Here is a 14,375-nt window from a genome sequence, read left to right on the forward strand (position 1 = left end):
CTGGTGCTCATGGGAAACGTAGTGTTCTTTCTGGTAAAACACTACCGCTTTTGTCCAAAAGATGCCGCCAAACTCAGAAAAGCTGAAAGTTACGTTGTGCTGCTTTAAGTGTTAAAACCCCCCTAAAACCTTTACCAAAACTGTAATCACACGGTCGCTGTGTATTAGGTTTAATACTGTAGGTCATCATAAACAATCACTGCCATGGAGCCTATATCACAGGAGTGCTTAAGTTAGAATATAATTTTAGTTGTACTCATGCTTTTTTACTTTTAAGGTACTTTTGTGAGTCCATGCATGCGCAACAGGGAGACGGTACAATCCATTGTCGCTAATGAACATGGTGTGCCAAACTGAGATTCATTACCTTCAATGAGGAAAACTGCTTTCTAATTACAAGCTGTCCTGCTGTCTTGGTTCTGGCACAAATTTTCTCTAAGACCAGGCACAGATTGAATTACTCTCTTTGACAATTCTTTTTTAAATGCACGTTGTTTCTGTTTGGTTTTTTTTACTTGCTTGAAATTAATATTATTTTCAGTGGACAGAGGCACGCTGCAACCAAGGCCAAGTATATAAAAGATATCAGTTAAGAGGCAGGAATCACAATTATGAACGCGCTCCACAAACAAACATATACCTCGTGATAATTAGTGATAATGTGGTAATAATTCCTATCAGAAAAACACTGATCCTAATTTATTCAATTCTTTAACTCCATTAGCAACTTAATCAAACTCCCAAGAGCATAACAACATTATCACATTGTTAGAAAACTGTCATAATAGACATTATGAATACAGAATGAACTGTCAATTCATACTGAAAATGTTATCAATGAGTCTTCATAAATTGTGTTTGTCCATGCAAATGACAGGACCAGGGCAATCAGACATACACAAACAGAATTACATTTCAGATGGAGCATCATGACCTTGCTCCCACAGATTTAAGAATATGACCACTACACCAGCCTGAAGCATCGTAACCCCTGCTGTATTATCCATCACAAATGAGCTTCAAGTGCACATTCAGCCCGCAGAGCGCATGAAAACTGCAGTACGTCATTCAAATAGCTCAATTATTCTCTATTTTGTTACATTATGTTTCAACTTGCCTCTAGAAACAATATGGAACCCTTTCCAACCAGTTTTCAATCACAATTATGTGTTCCATGATCTGCTCTGCTGAACTAGAAATCTTCTTTGCTTCACACACACACACACACACACACACACACACACACACACACACACACACACACACACACACACACACACACACACACACACACACACACACACACACACACACACACACACACACACACACACACACACAGAGAAAAAGCACATATCCAGCAGGTTGATGGCTCGATAATTGTGCTGTGCAACAACACCTTGTCACTATTGGGCTGTGGAAGCACTAACCAACACATCCCTCCAGTTAACACCTATTCTTACCTACGCCTCTGAACGTGTGTTCTCACACCTGCTCAAGCAATATGATGTGTAATATGAAAACAGGATTGGGCATGTATATGTATATTTACCTATTTTTATATACAATCATGAGACGATGGAGTAAATGCATCAGCACATATATTATAGATTAATAATTGCAAGTTTATGTTTCCTTTGATATTTAGAATTCCACCCTTTTACATGAAAAGTGTAGGTATGTCTTTTATTTGGCATCGTAAAAGGCTTCACATCGTAAGTTTGCAAAATGCCGCAGAGGTTAAGCTTTAATCGATTCATGGAGAAGCCTGAAACGAAAGCTGCAGATTCAAGGTTCAAGGTGATCACTGAACAGGGTCACTAAAACAATAGATAAAAATGAATCAGTAATAATGAAAGTGAAAGAAGAAAAAGAAAGCAGAGCACATGTAACAGACAAACTGTGCACTGTTTTCTCTCGTTTTTCTACCTTTGAGGGTAAAGGAAATGCAATTAAAGAAAAAAAAAATCCAAGAGAAGCAGCAAGATACGAAAGCAAAAAAGCCCAGGGATCAAACATAAGTCTCTATCGGAGAACGTGAATTCAAGGTCAGCTGTTAGTTCAGGTAGCCAATGTGTCTCCCACACTTCCCTGTTGTTGTCAAATGGCAAGCCTTAAGAGCCACCAACAGAATACAGGCTGTTTGTGACAGTGAAAAGAAAAGGGAAGAGGCATCATCATTGTTACCACTTGAGAACGCCAGGGTCATCCTACCTATCCATGCTGTTAATTGGAGTTTAATAAAAACTCACAAAGGCATGAATTTTGTTTTGCCTCGCAGTACATTAGCCCTGCTGAAAAGCTATAGATAGAGTTGTGATTACTTCATTTTCTCTGAGATGCCTGACATATTACTGATTTAATGCACTGGAAAAACGTAATGAGGATATCAACATGCAATACCAGCACGTATTATATGAGAAAATGGCCTCAGTGGGAACTCACTTATGGCAGCCTCTGCCTTACAGACACATTTAGCAACAAAGCAAGTTGCAAACATGAAGCTGAGATGCAAAATAGTGCAATAATGGTTTGAATTTCTCGGTTTGCTTGTAACTGTCCTAAAACCTTGCCAGTGACATAGAGATAGGTGCAGTCAATTGACAAGTTCAATTGATTAAACAGTCAATCATTTATTGGCCTGTGGGCAGAGGCACAAGGCCGTGCTCGCTGACATTTGTTAGACTTGCTCAAACACAACGACACACTGCTCAGTATAAAAGGCAAGGATGTCACCTATCCTTGTCAGGGTCATGCAGAGTTCAGCATTTATTCTATAAAATTCAAAGATGAATCTGTTTCACAATAAGGCAAAGTACCATTCTTCCACAACACGTAGTGTTCAGCACAAAGCAAAGAGTTTTTTATTTTATTTTTCTGAATCTATTTTGAATCTTTGTCACTGTCAAGGTCATGTATAGAGAAAATAAACATTACAAGTGCGTTCCATGTGAAGAATCAGTATGATGTTACAAGGCATTCAGCACATGTCATCAGAAAAGAATATCCACTAAAAACTGGAATTCAACAACGTGCTTTGACAATTCTGCTTGTGGCTTGACTGGCAGAGAACGGCAGCCAATCCCCGTTTGAAATGCGACAAAGAAAAACAAAGCCTGTCAGAACAAGTTGGAGAGATGTCTACAGAGAGCCACATGTGGTGAAAACAGAGTCAGGGGGTGGGTGGAGGAGAAACTGTTACTCCCTTGTATGATTCTGTCCCTGAGACAAACGCCATGCTGCTCCCCGCTCTGCGGGACACTCTGACAGGATACTGTCTGTGGAGCTCTCCCCCTCTGTGTGATTGATGAGCCTCATTTTGCCAATTAATGGAAAATCCCCTGTTGACTACCATCAGATTGCCGTTTGTAACTGTTAGTGTTTCTGACTGTCACAGAGTCATTTTAATTAGTGATCTCTTACTTCTCCAAATGTTCTACGGTGTCTGAAATCTCCAGCGCTGAGTGCACGGGGACATGCAGCGGAAATGGCCCATTGTGTTATTTACCATCATTAATTCATTCAATAAAAGCACCGAGCACATTCCTTTTTATTTTTAAGTAAAGATTCAACATTAATACCAAACATATAAATGATCTTCTACACAATTAGCAAACGTGAGACAATTAGTGCACTTTACTTGCATAATGAAGCGCCTAATTGCAGTAAAGCAGGCAAATCCAGTCAATAAGCACAGCTAATCGTTTGTGGGGCCACATATAGGGCAGGCTGCCGAAGAGATGTTGTACAGTCATCTGCACATAGTGATCTGTGGGTCCCATAAGAGGAGTGAAGGACACTCACCATGAAGTGACGTTGAAAATGAACACTCAGCCCTGTGGCAAAGAGCAGAACAATGCTGTATTCCCTCAACGGTGCCAACGAGAGAAGAATAACGTTAATGTCAGAGAGGACGTATGTGGGCTTTAATTTGATTTACATTTGGAAATACAGGAGTTTTTAAATGGCATAGCCACTTGAGTCAATGACCCTCAGGCCTTTTAGAGTCTGGACACTTCCCCGTGTCACATTTATTCACAGTGAGTAAGGTATAACAGATTATGTTAGAAGGTAATATACTTACCTGCACAGAAATAAGCTAATTTCTCACAATTGCATGCTCTTAATGAAGTCACACAGAATCAAGTACATCTAATCATGCTGTTTCAATCACGCATCTATGTCGCAAAAACTCCAGTATTATTAGCTAGAGTAATTTGAATGAATGAATCTGGCAGGATGTGGATCAACAACATAGCATTTGCATCATATGTGCCTTTTGTCTAACAGCTTTTTCTTTGAGCCAGCGTATGTGATTTCACTTCGACCAACCTCAATTGGGGATTCATGTCGTGAAAACACTGTAAAACCTTAGTGGCACATATTTACTTGACAATAACTCCACTCACGTTTCCCCTCCACTTGCATTTGATGGAATAATTTGCAGACAATGGGCACACCATTCACCTGAGTCTCTGGCATTTCATTAAAACATCAAATGAAAGTGAAATCATGAGCCATGACGGCAGAGAGTGGGGATGGCTAAGCAGAGAAGCGTGGCTGGTGTCTACTGCAGGATTAGAGCCCAGCAACAAGTGCTCGAGGGGGGCTTTGCATCAAACCCATGAGCCCATGACAAATGAGGGCGGCTGGGCCTCTGTCTATTACCCTGCACTAAGCCTGGGCCTTTTGGGGAAGTAATGAGGTGCAGATTGGAGCCTCTGCCACTGGGACCTTAGCCTGACTTTCAGTAGAGCAGAAATAATCAGCAGAGACCTGGGTCAATAGTGGCAAAGCAATACAGCTGCTGAGCAACACAAGGGTACACCAAGATAAAAATAATAATGAAAAAAAAAAAAAAAGATGAACTAAAAATAATATACTTTTCAGAGCATCGTAACTTATTAGGACCCACATAATCTATATGTATTGACTGCAACTACTCAACCGTGCACCTTAGAGCAGGGTTGAGAGTTGAGATGTTATTGCATTTCACAGCGACTGTAAAAACCCAAAAATATTCCACGTTGATGTTCCAGCATTTGTGCCTTATCTAGACGGCTATCAATGACAAGCCGAGAACGCAAGGGCAAACGTAATTTACATCTTGGTGATGGAAGCAATAACGCGGAAAATACAGACCAGTCTCCCCACATTACGATAGCAGGGCTACAGAAGAAAAGGTTAAAGGTACTGAACTCGCCTGCCTGTAGTCCTGACCTGTTCTGGTCTACTGGGGTCAGGTGTGTGGATAATTTTGAAGAAAAATGAATATAAAATGCAGCAATAATCTGATCTTGTACTACTGCACAAGAATGGAGCAGAATACCACCTGATAACACAGATGTTTATTACCCTCAACGCCAGGTCATCTCCCTAAGTGAGGAGTTAAAACAACACAGTATGAATATGGTAAAAATACTGAATTTACTAAAGAAGTCATACAGATTCACCCTGTGTGATGGTGGTGGGAGGAGGTCTACTTGTGTTGCAGGGCGAGAGCCTGCAGGACACAGCAGGTCCAGAGAACACCTTACGGGATCAGACGGACATGCACGGCTAATCAGAAGGATGTGAGGGTCATTCAGCCAGAAGAAAAGAGATCCAGAGTTTATCATGGATGTACCTCTGCTGCACCAGTGCCACACCCTCTCTTTCCTCTGGAAAATACTATTCAGGAAGTTGGTTACCAAGCGTGCTCTACTGGTTAACAGAGCTGCTTTGGGTGAGTGTCACAGCCAAGCGAGATGCTGATAAACAAACGCTCTCATATAGGCTGGCCAGTACCAACACAGGAAAGAGACAGCAATGGAAACATAATATTTCTGTTAACAAAAGCTGAATTTTGCTGTGTTTTTGGGAAGTCACTTGATATTTTACTTCATTTTATTACCAATTTCCTAAAACTGACATCAGCTTTATACATCCAAACAATAACCAATGCTCACTTGCTGTCTATGTTACATCATGTTTTAATGGTTAAACCAAGCCTCCGTCTAATAAAATAATACATTATGTGAATAGGTACTTTGCTAATTGAAAAAGGATAAAAGTCCCTGCTATGTTAGCATATTTATTTCTCCACAACACAAACAATACAGATTTACAGCATAAACAAATGTGCTGAATTAATAAAATAAACTGATCAACTGGTTCATGTTGGGGAAGACCTGTAATCATTAACGATGCTGCTGAAGGCTTGCTGTAAGTAAAAAAAGTAAGTAAAAAAGTAAGTAAAAAAAGGGGGGTTTGGCCTCTACTGCGTACAACAACAGAACAATGAACGTGTTGTACTTCACAGTCTGACAGGAGAGTATGAGAGCAGCACTGTGCAGTTGTATGACAGCCGGTACCGCTGGTACATCGGGAGAGACTGCTGGGTGTGTAAAATTAATACAGATTATAGTCAAACTGCTTGTGCTTTTGAAAAAAAATAAAAAATGTTTAAATGACTCAAGCCACAACAACGTCAGTTCATATCTAACCTGAACTAAATAAAAATAGGGATGAAATCTTATAATTCCCATTTTATTTTTCGTGTTTTTGATCTGTCACTACACTAACTATAATTCCCTGCTTCTTCTGCCCTGATGATGAAAAAGATCACAACATCAGTGAAAGGATGTTAAGGCGTGGGCTGATTAAAGCTATAGCAGCGCTACATGACTCATATGACTGCAAAGTCTGTCAGGATGTCTGAGGAATTAGCCAAGCATCCGTGGCTGCATATCCTGGTAAAGTGATCAATACATTTAGGCTCCATTACTAAGGTTCATATTTATAACCAAACAAACTCATATGGAGAATAAATACAGGTAAGATCACCATCATATGAATTTTGGTAATGTTGGCCTATGCAATCATTTTTATTGATGTACAGTATACTGGAGCGTGTGTGTGTGTGTGTGTGTGTGTGTGTGTGTGTGTGTGTGTGTGTGTGTGTGTGTGTGTGTGTGTGTGTGTGTGTGTGTGTGTGTGTGTGTGTGTGTGTGTGTGTGTCTGTTTTAACAAAATCCTTTTTGAAATCAGTCTTCAAAAAGAAAGGCAAAGTTTTTGTAATGAATGCTTTAACTTTAGGAAGCCTGCCAGCATGTTTTTAAGTGTTAATTACATCTCTGACAATGCATTAATCAGCAAGAAATAGATTTAATTTTTCAGCGGCCTAATCAGTCTTTGCCTTTATGTGCATCTAAACATTTACAGTGAGGCGAGACATCAGAGAAAGCCCTGGCAGGGGATATGAGTACTCAAGCACCTCTACTTATTTACAAGATAGCGTGCTTTATCTGAGCTTTAGTTAATTGGTTATACAGTTTGCAGTACATTTCATTTGCAGAAGACAATTGTGGTGGGGTTGGGGGTCTTGAGAAAGGTGATAATTACGAGAAAAAAAAACCTGAATAATGGAGATGTGGAGGGGTGTTTGATAGAGATGGGCATGTGGGACTCTGGTAGTAGTTAAAACAAGACAGTCAGATTTCAAGACAAGAGTCAAATAAACTCCTGTTTTTCTTATAATTCAATGACTATTCAAATACTCAAAGATTATTGGCCATAACTTGTATACATAAAATATAAAATATAAATAAATACTGGTCCCATCAGTGGGAAGGAGAAAACAGGCCTGGGCAGAGGGGTAGGCGTATCCTGATTTTAAAACACAGCAGACTCAAAAACAGAGCCAATGTTTTATAATCGTCTTTTATTTCACCTTAAGCGTCCGTTCTGTTTAAAAAAAAAGAGAAAAAAGGATTGCTTTACCTGCACACAAACCTACCCTGAAGATAACTCTTGCCGTTTGACAAGGGCCATCCATAAACACATCGTAGAGAACTTATTGGTTTGAAGAGTACGCTGAATCAGGGTGAAAACAACAACAAGTTGATACTCGTATAAATGCATCTGTCAATTTTGAAGCCACAAAGGTGGATTGCAGGTCTGCCTTGGGGCTGGGGAAGCACGTGTCTGGTCTGACCCTGTGCAGAGAGACTAAGCTGGTCTAAGAAAGTGATTCTGAGGAATGACTGCTGAAATCCAGAGGCCGGGAGCTCCCCATTTACCAAAAGATAACACTACCTAATGTATGTTTGTATCATTTCTCAAAAACTTGGGTTTTGGAAATAAACCAAAGGACATTCAAACAAAGGACATTTAAGCAGATGTTAGTGGTGAAAACACCTGATACGGCCATGCTGCAGCATTTTTAAATGGGATTATAGGGGTGCTTTCTAATCAACATTCATTTCAAATCTTAAGTCACTTAAGCCACTATTAGGATAAGAAAAGTTACATATTAGAAATGACAGTAAGTCTTTAATAGCTCAACCTTGGTTTACAAAGTTGCAGCTGAACAAACTACGAGACCTTTGGAAGAATTTGTTTTCAGCATTATATACCGAATCGGAGATTTTTAGCCATATGCAGAGAATTTTTTTTTAATGAAAATCTATCAAGGTGTATCATCAACAACAAACCTAGCTTATAATCACTGGGCTGTCTGGGAACTTCTCTGTGTAACAATAATTGTAGAGTGACATGTGAAGCTACTTGTGCACGAGCCAAAGCTAGGCCGACATTGGGCCATATAACAGGACAAGGCGCAGCAGCATATCATGACCTCAGGTGAAATCCCATTCTCTGAGCTGAAAGCAGCCGTGTTTAATTAAATACCCCTGAACTTCTATGACTTCAAGAAATAATTCATTATTGCTGGTTCAGGAAAATCTACATCATTCATTGTGTGGACTTTGTTTTATCTTAATTTTTGTTTTGTAAATTATGAAATGGTGTAATGTTTCAAGTGTTGCTGCTGGTATTTGTTTAAGATTATTGAGTAACTAATCTTTCCTCCATCAAGTTGCTTCCTTATTTTATTGTACAATGTTAGTCCATTTTTAGCCCAATAAATATGTCCAAATTAAGTCTGTTTTTGGTCTATTGTTGTATAGAAAATGATGGCTTTTCAACTAAATCAAAATGTTGTTTAGATGACTGCGTAGTTGTCTTTTTTTGTGGGATGGCATGCAATGGAAAAGTCAACAAACTGCTGGTCATACTCAGACAGCCTCACCTGCAACCATTAATGATGATATTCATGTCACGTGTAGCCCACCCCAAATAGTAAAAAAAAAAAAAAAAAAAGAGAAAACGTGGATGCATCAGCAGATGCCTCAAGTATCACACCCCGGTAACATGTGTCAATGACAGAGCTCAGTGAAGGCAGCTCCTTGTGACTCAATGTGTGAAAATGAGAGAAAATGACAGGCTTTGACTGTGGCATTCAGGGAAATGGAAGGTTAAGTTGAATATCACTTGATTGGGTTAAATCACTAAGAGCAGCTCATGGAGATGTATTAGACATGTCCAAGCATTCATCAAGATTCAGTCTGCTCTCTCATCATCCTCATCAAGCCATCTGACCACATCAATATTCTAGTATGCACATGGAGAGTCTAACTTTGAACTATTTTATCACAGTAAATGCACATTTTTGTGTGAGAGTGTGTGTGTGTGTGTGTGTGTGTGTGTGTGTGTGTGTGTGTGTGTGTGTGTGTGTGTGTGTGTGTGTGTGTGTGTGTGTGTGTGTGTGTGTGTGTGTGTGTGTGTGTGTGTGCAATTATGCAATTGATACCAATAGCCTCTTCGGTGAAATAAGACTCTCTGGGGGCTGTCCCTCAGTTCTACAACCTTTGTGAGGCACCATTACTTGTGACAGATAGAGATCACTAAGCTGCTGAACAAACACCTCATTCAGTCATTTGCATACATTACTGTAATGGGAAAAGATGTATCAATAAATTCAAATAAAGTGCTTCTACAGAGTGTATTTCTGTCTTTTTACTTGACAAAGTTACATTATCTATTTTTGAATTTTAGATAAAATCATAAAGTTTTAAAAATCCCCAACTGAGCCATTCTTTTTGTGATACTGATGTAGGTTTATACGGATTGGGTGACCTCTTATGATGAACTGGGCATCTTTCCTTCCTATGCTCTCATTGGTATATGCCTTTTTCTCAGGTATCTTCGGCCTAATGGGTTGGGGGTTGGGTTTGTTGAGAAATCTGATGGCAAAAATAGAGGTTAGAGGGCCATGTGCTGGAATCTTTGTGTTCTTGTGTCTATGATCCACAGGACTACAACAAAACTGGAAGCATTTGCACACACATGCTGATCATCAAGGATTTCTGAAGAGAAATATAATGTCCAGTGTCAGGAAACTCGCATATATGGACCTCCCAAGATCTTCCAACAGAATAAAGAACCTAAAACTCATAGATAAAAGCAAATTGCTCTCTATAAGCCCCTGATCTTCCATTCCATCTAAAATCTATAGACAATCTGGCAAATCTGGAGGAGTCGGTGCTGCTAAAGGTTGTGCCATTATTTTTGTTCATGCCGTTTTTATCTGCTTCATCATCTAACATATGGAATGGTAACAAAAATGTTTATTTATATTAAACATGGAATAAATAATAATGGATTTTATTAATGTTTTTCTATTTGAGTTATTTCAGACCATTTTTTTTTCTTAACTTGAAAAAGTAGCAAAAACAATATATTTTGCTTTAAAGGAGCTTGAGGCTCCTTTTAAGAAATGAGACTCTCTAGCGCCACCCTTCACCACGACGGCCGTTGGGGGTACTGCAGCCAACAGTGAAGCCGGCACGGGAGAACGGAGAGAACGCACATGCAGCGTCATGTGACGTCACATCTGCAGCCCAGCGCAGGAAATTCGGGACCGAATTGCAGCACATTTTGCAGCACACAGCCTGTTCAAGGCAAAGGAGAGATACACTAGAGGGCTCATTCTTTTGGGTTTGGAACGCTTCATCTGACATTATTACTAGAAAACTTAAAATGTATACGGATTTTTTTCATAAATCTTGCCACAATCCGGCCTCAAGCTCCTTTAATGGCCAAAATTTGTAAAAAAAAAAAAAAAAAAAACCTTACAACTTTGTCCTCTAGAATCCACTTTACTACATATTCCTTAAAACACAAATGACCCTCCAACTAATATCCAAGCTGGTTGAAGCTCTGTATCTAACTAAGCAACAGCGAGTTCAGAGCACACATGAATTCCTCGCCTGACCCGCCGGCCTTCACGCATCTCTAAGATTAATACAATGAAAATTCTGAAAAAAAAAACACCTGCGTGTAAAAGTAGCCAAAACTGTCATCAAAACACTTCAGAGCACAACACAAAGAGGGGATAAAATACATATTTACACGGGGCAAAGAAAAAGCCAAAAATAAATCGGATTAAGCCCTTCAAACACTCTCCAACCAGCAGCACTCGATCAGGTGAAATGTCGTGTGAGGGGGGTGTGAGGTCACGGCGAGCCAGCACCTCTCTGCTCCTCCGGGGGGGAAACTCCAGACAGTGGAGGAGAACCAGACTGCAGTTTATCTACACTTCTCCATTTCCCTTTCACTGAAGTACTTGTTCTTGTAGGAGCGAGGGAATCGATACAGATGTTGGGGGGCAGAAGAGCTTTCCTGCCTGCCTGTTGTGTTTCCAACTCACCAGAGCACCGGAGATGTTGACTTATTTATTTATTTCAATTCCTTTATCCTACTTGGAAGTACAAACATGGACACCCCTCCTTGAATGGAGGCAGACTGTTCTCGTGTCCGGAGCGATCACCACCCACTGAGCTAACTCAATAGAAACAGAGATCAGATGAAAGGAAGTAAATGCCAGGTTAAAAGCTGCCTCGTGTGAGAGCACCTACACAATCTGAAGGCCAAACCACTTTTTAAATGACTACACAGAAAGCTTAAAAAAATACTATTAATTATGTTACGGACAAAAAAAATGATCTACAGACTGCTCTATGAATCTTTTTTTCAATTCCCTTTGAATTATACCAGGGCCGCAGGGCGTTGACAATAGACTTTATTTTCATCATTGATCAAGCTAACTGTATATATTAGGACCTTTTTCTTTCAGAGATGATATTAAAGAAAGTGCAGGGACATGACTAATTCAATTTGGGAGCAGAGATGCCTGGATCTAAGTGAAACACTCTGTTATCACAACAAGAATGGTGCCATGAGGAAAGATGGTTTGTGAGGAGAGAGTTGTGTGACCGGTCAGGAGATGAAATCAGGGCGAGGCGATAAGATGGTGTGAGGGGCTCGAGCCCCTATTAGAGTCCCCCAGGGGGACAGGCTGCAGGAGCAGAGTGCAGTAAAAATAGCCACGAGCATGATTTTGCTCTTGGGACACCAGCAGGAGTGAAGAGGGAGATCTGATCAACATTTCACAGCAAGGCAGCCAGATCCATTCCCTATAGTCCCCTGGGTGCCACCTATCACACCAAGTGACTTAAAGTGCCTACTGCCAGGAAGAACACAAACAGAATACACCGCTGCCATTGCTGTTGGAAAAAAATACCACAAAGAACACCTCGATGTGCTTCAACGCACATGCTGTTGCAGAGCAAATTAAATCCATACCTGTGCACAGTGTGGAGATGACCAGAATAAAAAAGGATATAGACATCTTTTCCACAAACTTATCTTGTTGGTCATCTGTTTTGGGGAAGTTTTCGATATCGTTCTCGAGCCTCTGAATGTTGCGTTCCATGGTGGTCAAACTGGTCTTTAAGATCTCAGCAGGTACTGCAAAAAAACAGAAACATAATAAAGTGATTAGGATCAACACTTAAGAGAAGTATTGAGATTATAAAAAGTCAATTCCTCATGATTAAATCAAGAAAGTCCTTTTCACATTTTAAATTTAAGTAAATAGAATAAAATTACTGGACAAAAAAATAAAAAAAAATGATGCAACTGATTCAGGCTACATTGTGACATAGTGACTTCGTCACGCTCCATTTGCGTGTGGCCTAGAAATGAAGCATGTGTGAGTACAGTTGTGTGTGTGTGTGTGTGTGTTGTGTGTGTGTGTGTGTGTGTGTGTGTGTGTGTGTGTGTGTGTGTGTGTGTGTGTGTGTGTGTGTGTGTGTGTGTGTGTGTGTGTGTGTGTGTGTGTGTGTGTGTGTGTGTGTGAGAGCTGTGGCTCATTAATCAGTCTGTAATCACTGTTTGCAGAGTTGCTGTGGAATCCACAGTATTTAAATCAGGTCTTTCAAGTAGAAACTTCAAACGCGAGCATGGTCTTACGGGATGAGAAGGGACAGGGGCATAGATGCAGTACCATGTTTAGATTGTTGTTAAGAGGTTCTTTTGTTTTCTTTTGAGCACATACACAAATACATGTCTTAGCCTCTTTCAGACATGTTACACGTGGAAATCAGATATTTAAAAAAAAAAGAAAAAAGTTATGCACAAAATCGACAGAATAAAAGATGGATCTTTGATTGATGTAATTAATATCTAATTTAAAAGGCACTGTCAATTCACCTCATTATGGGCTGTTTTGCCATTTCGATGGTCGTAAACCAATTTTGATTGGTTTTGAAGTTAATGAAGTGGGCAAACCTCTGCTGAAGCCTTATAAATCCATATGTTCAAAGCTATCTCTGGGTGATGAGTAATAATAAAAAGAACCGCAAGAATCTAGGCCCATTGGGAGGCTCGATGAAATGAGAAAAAGACTGTCCACTGAACAGAATCCCACCAAATTGTTGGCCTTGCAAAGCTGGATGAAAAGATTCATGCAAGGTCATGAGGCAGATAATGTATGTTTACTTAAAAAATGGGAGGCTATGTGGGTCAAGATGTACATTCATAGGAAACTGAATGGTTGGACTGCAAAAAAAGATGAAAAAGGGAACGTTCACAAGGTTAAAAACCTCTCGAATTTTACTTCTTTGGTGAGATGGATTAATGACCGGATACAGTCAGAGAAACGAGAAGAAAAAAAATGCAATCTAGGATTTATAAGTGGTCTTTTCTTGACATTTGAAATCTCTGATGGTTTTGAGAGAAAGAATGTTGAAAGAAATTATTGTCTGACTTGAAACACTGTCTCAGTTTAAGGAAAACTTCAGTAAGTTATCACTGAATAGAAATCTATAAAAGTTAGTTTGAGTAACTGACAGTAACTGAATTTATGTGTGTGTGTATGTGTGTGTGTGTGTGTGTAATACAAAAGCCGCTGTCAGATGTGGCCTTTGTGATATGAGGGTCAACCTTGTCTTGTTTTAAATGAGTTCCACTGTTTGGGTTTGGTCTCACTTTCAATCTAAGACAATAAAATATGACAGCAATTGTGTGGATCACATGCACTTAAACAACCTTCAACACAAATACACAGATGAATTCCCTCAAACACTGCGTATTGTGATCAGACCAAAAGCAACACAAGTGTGAGTGAGAGGTGAGGTTTCTGTTGTTATTGGACTTTACAGTTAGCTGGCTGGGTAGAGGCACTGGGAAATATTCACAATCCCCCCCCGCCA

The 14,375-nt window shown here is 39.9% G+C and overlaps 1 protein-coding gene across 6 annotated transcripts in view; it reads right to left on the reverse strand.

The window, feature by feature from the left end:
- Positions 1–14,375, reverse strand: part of diaph2 (diaphanous-related formin 2) — a 372,049-nt gene that overhangs the window by 91,700 nt on the left and 265,974 nt on the right. For all 6 annotated transcript variants that reach the window (XM_061725705.1, XM_061725706.1, XM_061725707.1 and 3 more), the window contains one exon: positions 12,506–12,630. In XM_061725705.1, coding sequence (XP_061581689.1) covers positions 12,506–12,630 — 125 coding nt within the window. The remainder of the gene's footprint in view (positions 1–12,505; positions 12,631–14,375) is intronic.

This window comes from Cololabis saira, chromosome 7 (genome assembly GCF_033807715.1).
Source record: "Cololabis saira isolate AMF1-May2022 chromosome 7, fColSai1.1, whole genome shotgun sequence".
Lineage (NCBI taxonomy): Eukaryota > Metazoa > Chordata > Actinopteri > Beloniformes > Belonidae > Cololabis > Cololabis saira.